Consider the following 11,555-nt stretch of genomic DNA (forward strand, 5'->3'; position numbering starts at 1 on the left):
GGCTTTGACGTGCTCGATCCAATGGCTGCTGTGCCGCTTCCCGGGGCTTTCATGAAGGGGGAAGGTAAGCGGTCATCTAGCAGACGCTAAAAGTGGCTGGTGGCGCACATGTGATAAAACCGTCTTCATGTACCTACCTAGGTACGTGTCGGTGCTGGATAGGCGGTAAGGGGTGACATGCTTGCGCGAGTGTGTTGTCGCAATTTGCAGGAGGAGGGAAGATCTTGATACTGTCATCGTCCAGTACCCCTCTGGTTTGGGTTGTCAGTTCCGAAAGTGTGGGTTGGGGAAGGTCACTTGCGCTGATCATCATCTGCCCTGTTATCGATGGGGACTTCCGCACTAGTTTCGGCGCTATTCTCGGTGGGAACCGGGCGCCCTGGTGTCGCTGGTCTGTAAGGCCACCAACCACCGCTGACTTGGAACACCCAACACCAAACTGCAATCATTACGCTAAAAACGCTAGCCGGCTCAGTTGGCGAGATTGAGACTATTTCCCGCGAACGGGCTGGCCTAACAGGTGGTACGTGTTGTGACATGCCGAAACGATGAACTATTATCGAGCGAAGATCCCCGCCTGGAAGGCGATGAGGGCACCGTATCGAGATAGTCGACATGTTTCCAACATTTGATGTTCCTCCTCAACATGCCGAGACAGTAGGAGCTCGCAAAGCAAGAAGAGCAAAGGAAGACGATACGACCAGACGGTCTTTCTCGGCAACCTCGCAGTCATCCGGGAGCACGCACAGCAGCAAACGTCAAGATGCAACGAGCTCTTCAGACTCAAGATCAGGAGGAAAGAGTGGTCTCGGCGGTTGGTTCAGCAAGAATAATAAAAAGGGCATCCAGGAGATCGCTCCGCTGTCGACATGTAAGGAGACACAACGTCCAAAAGAGCTGGCGATGAAGCCAGAGTCTGAACTCGGACTTGACCAAGGACCGGCACCACCCACTGCTCCTCTAGATACACAACATCAAGTATCTCAGAGGCCGCCGTCCCAGCGTTCTGATCAAACATCTCGAAAACTCCAGCCGCCACGCTTTCCACCCCCGCTGCCATCTCCTCCTCCGTCTGGTGCACTGCCTCCCACGCCAGGGATGCTTAGCCCTGTCAGTATACCAGGTACGTACAAATCGTCTTCTTGATACCTAAACATGAGGTTTCGACTACCATGACTGCGTATGTAGTCTCCTGGAGTATACATGTACGAGCCGTGATCTTACGCGAACAGCATGCTTACACACGCTGCAGATAGGAAGTCACAGTACTCCACTATTTCTCGCGCTTCATCCAACCCATCTAGCGTCACACACTCAAACCACAGTGTCTTTTCGGGCGCTTCGGGGTACGAGACTGCTCTCTCGGACGATGCTTTTGATGACCCTCGCCCTTCTAAGCCTTCATTCAGGCCTCTGCCGGTTTCCCAACCACCTTATTTCGAACCAGTCGAGCGCGATTCGCGAACTGGCAGTACACATAGCGGTGAACGCGTCCAAAGTGTCAAAGCAGCTCAAACGCCGTTCACACGGGCACTGGCGAAGATGGAGAATGCTGGTACTCGCATCATGTCCGCTCGATTAAGCGAAGAGTGGGACGGCTTGGACGATGACGAGAGCTTCCAAGAGATTATGTTCGAGCAACGGCTATGGGCACTAACTGCCTATCAACGATTGACGCAGAACAAACCCCTGCAGTCACCTGCGCATGAGTTACTGAGTAATAGTCAACCAGCAGATCAGAGGAGGGTACTCCAAATACATGGTTCTCTAGGTATGTCTGTCCTGCAGCTTTGCCTCGCTCGAAACATGCATTGATGCTGACTACCGCAGCGGATGGATGGATGCTAGCACACCATTACCCTGCAGTGACAGTATATACGCTCTCTACCACCAAGACTCAGCCAGCCACCACGTACCCTGCGCCTCTCAACCATCATACACTATACATTCCTTCACTTGCATCTCCAACGCCGTTTCCCGATAACTACTTCGACGCCGTTATCTCGCGTTCTGTCGCGACAGTTCTTCGAAACGACGATTGGGCTCGATCATTCTTCGACTGCATGCGTGTGCTCAAGCCCGGTGGACAAATCGAAATACTCTCAGTGGATGCGCACATGAGCTGCGAAGGGCCCAAGTTATCATCATGGGTTGATGAGCATCTTTCCTGTCGGCTGGAAGCTCACGGCGTGAGCAAGCAGGCTTCAGACACTGTCCTCGACACAATGGAGATTGTAGGCTTCGATAACATTCGTCGCGCTCGCATCGCGCTTCCAGCGCATCCACCCAAGGTGGCACCTAAAGTGGCGCCATCTGCATCACATACTTTTGGTGCTGCGATCCCGGCTCCCACACCTCAAGATACTCTAGATACGACGAAGATGATGGCTTTCCTTGGCCGCCATTTCTATCAGGATCTTTACAGCAGGTTTATAGATGTCAGACAGGGAGATGAGTGGTTCTGGTCGGATAAGGAGATGCGGGCGGAATGTGATCTCTACAAGACAAAGACGGTACTGACAATTGCCTGTGGGCAAAAGTCTACAAGTATGTGTCATACCGGAAGTTATCTAGATGACTAGATCGTGTCCAACCCATTCTTTGATCAGATCAAGTATAGGGAAATCGCGTTTCATTGTCTCCTAGATGCTGTTGTCATTTGCTGTCGGTTTATAAGTGGAGGTTGCTGCGGCTGAGGATGTCGCGAACCAGGCCACCGCTAAGCGGTTCTATCCATCACTCGTTCCACACTCATGATTCAACAAGGCTTAGGCTTAGATATACGAATATACGAAGTGAACATGACATATGCGCATAATTGAGGCAAGCGAGCTAGAACAAGAATGGTTGCGCCTGCACATGCGGAAGGTACCAGGTTCTCATTCCTTCCCGTGCCTGCTTTCACATGACCCACTTATTCAGGCACAAACACACTTACCTCCGTGGATACTGCTTACTTTAACCCCAATCTCTCCGACTACTACCGCGCCGACCGTTGACTCAACTCGACTAATTAATAATCGCCCTCATCAACCATCTCCAACCCACGATAGACACGCATTCTTACCCTGCAATGACTACTTCCCAAATCGGTCATGGCCAGATTGGCAAGATTATCGAAGTTATGTGGAATACATTCAAAATCTGAGAGTGAGAGTAATACTGACGATCGTGTAGATATGGAAGAACTCCTACCTTCGGAAACCATCGATAGGGCAGACTATCGGCGATGTCGCACAACCTACGGCCTTTTATCCACGGCATACAAGCGCACGACCCATTCTGACGAACCAGAGAAGGATTACAAAGAGTTGCAGAAACTTGAGAAGACTTTACGTGACCGTCTATCAAACCTTGACCCTGCCAGAGGTCTTCCACGCAAATTCCAGAGTCCGCTCGACAATCTCAAAGCAGGCATCGACGGTGCTCTCGATATGGGAGTAACAGTCGAATTCCTCATTGAAGGTCTCAAAGATATCTTGAACGAGAAACCAGATGCTACGCCTGCGCCAAAGGTCGAGCCGAATAGACTAGTACCTGAGAAGCGCCTTCAAAGGTATCTAGAGGAGCTTCGCATCGAGAAGGACAAGAACCGCAAACTCAACGAAGAGAACAACCGCCTCATCCTAGAGCTCAAGCAATACAAGATGCGAGAGGACGCGACCCCCAGTTGGCCGCCTCTCAGTGAGCCGCCTCTCAAAAAACGTCGCGTTGACTAGAATACTGATGATTCAGCCTAGAGTAATAGACACGGGGCAGACCTCTAATTAGGTGTCGAATGAGTCAAAAGTTTTGTACGTCTAGTGACGAGTATGCCATCCATGTTATAGCTTGCTGACAGGGAGCTCAGGTCAGGTTAAATCGTCGCTGGTAGGGAGGACAAGGAACCGGGGCAGAGTTGGGTCATGCGCAGTGTAGGGAAGCATCTTGTCATAGCCCTGTTGCTTGTGCAGGCAGGTGGTCTGTATGACGACTACCTGATGAGGTTTGGCTTGCAACGACTTGGCTATCAAATGCTTAAATCATTTCATCGCATTGCAACGTTCGTGATGGCAACACTGATGTTCCTTTTGCTGCAGCTGTGGCGGGCAGCGAATGACGTATGACGTAGCCCTGAAGTGGGGCTTCGAGAAAAGGTTTAGCGCCTACCGCTCGACGCGACGCGTCTTGTCTGAACCCTGTTGGGATGCCAGACACCTGCAGAACGATACGTCTCCTTTGTGCGAGCCAAGATGCCTCGGGCTAAACGAACCGCGTCCGCATCGCAATCCTCGCCTCCGAGCAAGCGCGTAGCCAATGACGCTGCGCAACACGAATCTTCACACCCGCTAGGGTCACGACACGCCCCGGTGGAGCTAGACTCGAGCCCGGAAGCGGAAGCCAGCACGCACACAGAGCCAGCGGGACCTATCAACCCGCCCGCCCAAGCTGAGCCTCCTCTAAGCAAAGAGCAACAACGAGTTGTTGATCTTATCGTAGACGGCCACAATGTATTCTATACAGGATCCGCCGGCTGCGGCAAGTCGACCATTTTGCGGGCCTTTGTCAAGGAACTGAAGTCACTCGGCAAGGTCGTCCGTATCTGTGCGCCGACAAACCTCGCCGCTTTGAACGTCGGTGGCTTCACGCTTTGGTACGAGGTAAAGCCCTATGTCTCTGGACATCTGATTGACGTCTAGTTAGGTCTTACGCTGGCTGGATAGTGCCCGACGTCAACAAAGACTTGGACACATTGAGAAGAGATGCTCACAGGAAGCAAGTCTGGAACAGGATGAACAAGACGGACGTCCTCGTCATTGACGAGATCAGCATGGTCGAGAACAACTTCTTCACTCGGCTCAACGAAGTACTGAAGGCGGCACGAGGTTCGAGCCAACCTTTCGGTGGCGTTCAACTTGTGGTTACAGGAGACGTAAGTGTAGTAGCGACTTTGAGACATGCAAAGACTAACGCAATACCAGTTCTGCCAACTCGCTCCAGTGAAGCCTTTCCAGAACTGTTTCAACTGTGGAAAATCTTTGAGAGTGGACGATTATGATGACCAATATCACTGCGATACCCGGAGTTGTCTGGAAAACCTCTTCCATGACGTTGACAAATGGGCATTTCGTAGTAGCGCATGGCAGGTAAATTTGAGCCTTTTGCCCATCAGATAGGGACCATCTATTGACTATCACAGGAGTGCAGATTCGTAAATGTCAATTTGACCAAGATCTTTCGACAAAGCGATCGCAAGTTCGTCGAAATGCTGCAGTCAATCAGAAGAAGTAAACAAGTCCAGAGCCATGATGCAACTCTTGCGCTGACAAGTTACAGATGTAGACATACCTGAGGATGATGCGTACGAGCTTCTGAACCATGAATGCTCAACAGAAGGCGCAGTGGAAATATACCCACATAGAGCAGACGTTCTTCGCATCAACAACAAGTGCATCAATGCGCTCCCATCTCAACCTTGGCGCTTCGCTTGCAAAGACTACTTCAACTGGAAACCAGAGCACAAAAAGGCGAATCCAGAGTTCAAGAAATACAATTTCAGAAACAAGGATGGTACCCTGAAAGAGCTGGTGAGTCGCCACTTGTCGCATACATAGACATCCTACTGATCTTCCCTCCGCAGGATCAACACAGGTATGAATCAGTCTTGCAATTCAAAAAAGACATGCGAGTTGTATTGCAGCATAATCTGGATCCTGAGGCTGGTCTGGTCAACGGGTCACAGGGCGTCATCATAGAATTCGAGGCATATGACGAGCGAAAGCTGCCCCGGGCCCGTAAGGAAAGTGAAGAACGTGGAAGCGATGGGCCAATTCTCGCCGGGTCACACGCCACGTACGAGCACCATGAGATCCGGAGATACGCCGAAGAAAACAATTACCAGCCTTGGCCGGTAGTCAAATTCGATGACGGCCAGACAAGAACGATTTTCCCGAACTGTTCGAGCCTCGAGCTGGGCGACACTACGCCCTATAGTCTCTTGTCCAGGACTCAAATCCCTCTGATGGCAGGCTATGCTATTACCGTCCACAAGGCTCAGGGCATGACAATGGACAAGGTCAAGGTCAACCTGCAGAAGGCTTTCGATCCAAGCCAAGTATATGTTGCTTGTACGTCAAACCATATCTACCCCAGTGATACCAAGCTAACAGCGAACACAGTGAGTCGAGCGAGATCATTGCACGGTCTGGAAGTTACGGCTCTTCCGAAGAAGCATTTTGGTGGTCAAGCGCCAGAGGTGAAGGAATTCATGGATTCCTTTTCTTGATGTGACCTATTTGATTGGGGTCAGATATATCGCTCAATTCTCGAAGCGTATGCGGTACTCAGACTCTGCGAAGTAGCGACTAGCAACAGCATTCGCAGTCTTGATACTGTTTTACGCTTCGCTAGCAAACAACAAATCTCGTAACTCTTGCCTTATCTTCAAACTTCTAAGCTCGCATGTGATATACGTCTGCTGTGCGTATCTGTGCAAGACCGTTTGTATAACATGATCACCTCATACAAGGCAAAGTTGAACAGTTCTGCAGACTACACTTGGATGAGACGAGCAAAACAGAACAATTGGTAGTAATGTAAGCTCCATGGTGTTCAATCTTTTCTTCGTTGAGGTGCAGTCACTACAGAAAAAGAAAGAGACTTGGCTACTCTGAGCAGCGGAGGCGAGGCTATGATCTTGGAGCTAAGAAGGTTGGCAGCGCAAGACCATCTCAAGATAAGAAAGCTTCATCGGTGAGGTGCGCATGATGAGAAAGCAGCCAAGGGGCAACACTTCTTCGTCCAGTTCCAGGTGGGAAGAAGCCGGAGCATTAACAATCAGGCTAATCTACGAGTCGTTGGTATCCGCGAACTATCTCACAGCAGCCATGGCCTTCACGACATGGCACAGACTTTGGAAGAAGGGGTATATTAACATTTAAGATCACCTATATGAAAGGCGAACATGATGTATCAGTCGACAATGGAAAATTTCATCGACTGATAGTCAAACAGCGACACTTGCACGATCCATAGACCGTACACTAAACTCATGCAAAGACAAGCTTAGAAGATGCGGTTCAAGAAACGCTTCCATGCGGGCCATGTGGCGATCTCGGCACGCTCCGCGTTGATGAGGTCCCAGTCGAGCTCACGACGGCCAGTGTCAACGTCCATCTGGGCAGTTCGGAGCCATCCCTCGCGCTTCCAGAAGTATCCGGCAATCCAGAAAGCAGCAACGACGAAGATAGCGAGGTATGCCTGGAAGAAGTCGGTGGCAGTACCAAGCCTCTTTCCGATAGGGGAGACAGCAGTGTAGAACTGATGATCATGTTAGCAGAATGCACTACAGAAGCGATCGGAGGAAGTCTTACCTGTGCCATCAAGACGATGACGATAATGGCAATACCGATCCACGAGCCAATGACACCACCAGCGGCCTTGAACGGAATCTCATCCAGGGTGTGTCCGTGGTAAGCCCAAGCCTTGCGGAAGCGAATATGGGCAAGGCAGATGGAGCCCCAGGTGAAGAGAGCGGCAAGTCCAGACAGAGAGACGAACCAGTTGAAGATAACTTCACCGGTTGAGGCCAAGTTCATGTAGGCGAGGGGACCCCACAAAAGAATGAAGGCAACAGACCAGAGAGGACGTCCGGCACGGTCGACGTAGGTGAAGAGCTTAGGAGCGTAACCCTGGTCAGCGAGGGCGGTGAGGGTACGCGAACCACCGTATACACCAGAGACACCGATGGAGACAACGGAGACCATAATGACAACGTTCATGAAGCTGTCGAATCCAATCAGACCAGCGTTCTTGCCAGCAATGACGAAGGGCGAGGCGTTGGCGTCACCGGAGGAGTTACCGATGAGACGCTCGTCAGTGTGCTCGACGAGCAGACCAACGAAGGTGAGACCAAGGATGTAAAACAGGGTGATTCGCCAGAAGACCTGACGGATAGCACCGGGAAGGGACTTCAGAGGGTTCTTAGTCTCAGCGGCAGCGAGACCGACCAGTTCAGTTCCGGAGAAGGAGAAAGCTGCGGTAACGAAGACGGTGCAGAATCCCTTGAAGCCGTTGGCGAAGGCACCAGGGCTGTACCAGGTACGCGCTCCCCAGTATTCAGAGTACATGCCGTTGCTGGGTCCTCCACCGAGAACCAAGACCAAGGCGATGATCATGAAAACGACGGTTGCACCAAGCTTGATACACGACGACCAGAATTCTTCCTCGGCGTATCCCAGGGTACCCCAAATGTTGATGAAACAAATGAATAGCCAGAAAGCCGTGATGAAGACAGCGACGTTGACTCCCTTGGCCCCATCCCAATATTGGACTGTGAAACCGGCGACGAGAAGTTCAAGTGGTAAGACGATGGCCCATTGGAAGACGTAGTTCCAACCCATGGCGAAACCCCAGGATGGATCAATGAAGCGAGCGGAGTAAGTGTAGAAACCACCGGAAACGGGGTACATAACAGCGAGTTCACCGAGAGCGTAGACTGCAAGTCGTGTCAGTTTTGCTTGCGTGCGCAAAACAAGTGTGATCTCTACATACCGACGTTGAAGATCATTATACCCATGATTGAGAAATCAATGAGGAGCGTGGCAGGGCCCTGAGTAATTGTAAGTCCATATCCAGAAGTGACCGCATACTGTGCAACTTACACCCCTGGAAAGAGCACCACCGGAACCGACGAAGAAACCAGCACCGATGGAACCACCGATGGCAATCATGTGAAGATGGCGAGTCTTCATGGACTTGTCGAGTACGACCATAGGGCCCTCTTGGGGACGACGCTGGAAGGACTTCATGTTCAGACCGTTGCGGGTCATGAAGTCCTCCTGCTCGCGCCAGTCGGCGGAGTCCTCACCATGACTTTCGACAGTCGGGTGAGGGACGGTAGTCTTCTCATTAGGCGGGGTCCCCTTTTCGTAGTCCATGATGGGCGGTTGGACAGGGCAGTGCTGGGGGTAGAAAAGACTGATGAAGTCGAGAGAGACCCTGGGACCGGCTGCTCTTTAATGTCAGATATGGATCAGCGGAGGGGGAGGCAATTGACATTTATCCAGTCCAGGTTCGAGATGGCTCGCGGAAAGAGCGACAGGGACCCCCGTTCATTGATGCACGAGGCGCACGAGCCGACAGCTTGGCACCCCTCCATTACAGTGAAGGGCCAGGCTGACGAAAGATAGCCTGGCGCTGTCTTTGGTTGGCTGGTCGTGTGCACCCAGAACAAGCGTTCGCCGCAAGCGGGTAGCACTAACAAGGACGGTGAATTGGCGCCCCGCCGCGGCTCTTGGGATTAGCTTGGGACCTCCCCGCAACAGCAAATCGGCCGGTGGCGCATAGGGCTTGGTGTGAGCTTCGAGGGGGCCCTTGGTGCCCTTTGGTCAGACCCGGTCGCTGGGCGGAGATTGGTCCCAAACAAGACTGATAACGAATGCGCGACCTGCGAGTAACCGCGAGAGACTGATTTAGCAAAGTTCTAGCAGGCTTTCTAGAACGCTGATTGCAGTGCTGGGCTCCCTTGGCTACCGCGGTTGTCTTCGGATCCAACGCCGCTTTCCTTGCCAGCTGCCCCAATTGGCGAATCGAGGTTGGTGCATACCGGCCGTCTTATCTGCAGCCGGATGGTTGCGCTTACTTGGTGTAGTCTGGAGAAGCCTCTCACGTGCCCCACCTCCATGTGCACCTGCCTGGGCCGGTCTAGCGCGTTCGCTTCCGTCATCTCCGCCTCGGTTAGCCCGAGACGCGATGCCTCTCCAACATTACTGTTTGTCAACCACTCCATCGGTGGCGCTCCGGGGCGCTTCAGTCTTGCCATCGCGAAGTCCGCGAATAGGCAAAGCCAAGCGCTCGTGATTGCGGCGTGTGTTGTGTTATCGGGCGTAATGGGCACCGCAGTATTGCGTTACATTGCCCATCTAACCTCGCATCCTAGCACGACAATCCCTCGCTCGTTTCAGTTTCCTCGATAATTAGGCCCGTCTTCGCTCCATCACCCGCTTCGAGAAGACCGTTATCACTGCGTGGGGGAACCACACAACCAAATCCTCTCCATAAGAGGTGCGACGTCGCGTGTTTGACACCTCATGGCCAACGTTCCTATCCAACGGCACCGGCTCCCAGATCCACCGTGCTGATGCCCGAAAAACCACAGTTATTTGCCCCAGGAATCGCAGCCAATCACGGAGTCAGGCTCGGCTACTTCCCCAATCGTCTTAGTGCTGTATGCCAATGGTGCTTGGAATTTCTTGAACGTCTTGGAAGCGTTGCGTATCGGACCAGTCGACAAGTCAAACACAGCACCTTGATCCAGCAGCCTGGCCACTGTATACAGGCCCGCAGAAAATCAGGGTCTACCAGAATCCTTTATCGCGATATTGTCAAATTCGAATTGCAAACGCTCGCTCGTCTGCTCTTGGCGCGACTCCACTGATAACCACCTGTCTGAGCGTCGTATGTTGGGGTGCTTCGATCCGCGCCTGGGACCACCCTAGGATCCACTGTCCTCCACCGGCATCCACTTGGTCTTGGAACCAGATAACCTCACTCCTACCACGGCCACGGAGCCTGACGTCGCTCCCCTGGCATTCGCCTGCCATGGCGAATGTCACAATGGTATCATCCAGAGTTCCAGCGGAGCCAATAGCTAGTCTGGCGCGGTCTGACCACAGTGTGCCTTACGCTAAAGTCTGACCGACCTTTTCGCCGCATAAGCGGCCGTGACACCCAGTACGACAGCCCACTTGCACCGAGCTGGTGGTTTCTCAGCAGTATCGCCGAGAATTACGCCTCCACCCGCATTACACGCCTTTATCACGGTGGACCCTGAGGTTTGCGCATAAGGTGTTGTGTCGCAAATAATATGTCCAACATTGCTCAACAATCGCACTATCTCTACTCTAAAGATGTTTGCTCGACTCGGTATCAACGGCATCTCGAGCCCGCTTCGCACCACAAATCCACTCACCGGGATTACTAGGTCACACGTCATCGATGCTCTATGGGTTATCGCAACGCCTTACTCACGAGATCCTCTACAAGCTGATTTGCCTATCGGAAAGGATAGCATCTGAAGATTTTACGTCGATCGACCTCCGAGACACCCGTGGTTCGCAACCCATTCTTCGCTAGCTCGTCAGCGTCCCGTTGCCACTATCTACCATTGAACTCTGAATCCGCGCCAATGATTCACTCAAGCCTGTATAATTCGATCCGTGAATACTTTCCGGTCAGCTTGATTCCTGTATCGAACTGGCATTTCAAAGACTGTCGCTCTGGTACCAAACACGGCGTATGGGTGTTCGTCAAACTCACGGCAGGCGACTCTGGCGACACGTTTTGAATCATGCAATAACCTCAGGTAACAACTAAACTCCAAACACAAGGCTCTGAGGCCTGGATATTCTCATGCGATCCACACCCAGTACAGTTCTACTCTTTCCTCCGACTTCCCGGTCATTTCTGCCACCAGTCAATCGTCTCCATATTCCCTTTATCGTCCATTTGGTCTTCGCTCCCTTCTTCTCGCTCCCCGAATGACCACCCATCTCCTTTTGTCTTTTCAAGAATAG

The 11,555-nt window shown here is 52.1% G+C and overlaps 2 protein-coding genes across 2 annotated transcripts; one reads left to right on the forward strand and one right to left on the reverse strand.

Moving 5' to 3' along the window:
• Positions 1 to 1,566: 1,566 nt before the first annotated feature.
• Positions 1,567 to 3,719, forward strand: J4E85_005418 (uncharacterized protein; the record flags this gene model as incomplete). The annotated part of the gene is made up of 3 exons (XM_051469664.1): positions 1,567 to 1,771; positions 1,873 to 2,547; positions 3,178 to 3,719. The coding sequence occupies 3 exons, from the start codon at positions 1,567 to 1,569 to the stop codon at positions 3,717 to 3,719; spliced, it is 1,422 nt and encodes a 473-aa protein (XP_051326495.1).
• A 3,325-nt stretch (positions 3,720 to 7,044) lies between these two features.
• INDA1 (Amino-acid permease inda1) lies at positions 7,045 to 8,918 on the reverse strand (the record flags this gene model as incomplete). Its single annotated transcript, XM_051469665.1, has 4 exons — positions 7,045 to 7,299; positions 7,353 to 8,476; positions 8,533 to 8,590; positions 8,643 to 8,918. The coding sequence occupies 4 exons, from the start codon at positions 8,916 to 8,918 to the stop codon at positions 7,045 to 7,047; spliced, it is 1,713 nt and encodes a 570-aa protein (XP_051326496.1).
• Between the last annotated feature and the right edge of the window lie 2,637 nt (positions 8,919 to 11,555).

The sequence above is a fragment of the Alternaria conjuncta genome (genome assembly GCF_024043145.1).
Source record: "Alternaria conjuncta strain BMP 0040 chromosome Unknown scaffold_7, whole genome shotgun sequence".
NCBI classification, from domain to species: domain Eukaryota; kingdom Fungi; phylum Ascomycota; class Dothideomycetes; order Pleosporales; family Pleosporaceae; genus Alternaria; species Alternaria conjuncta.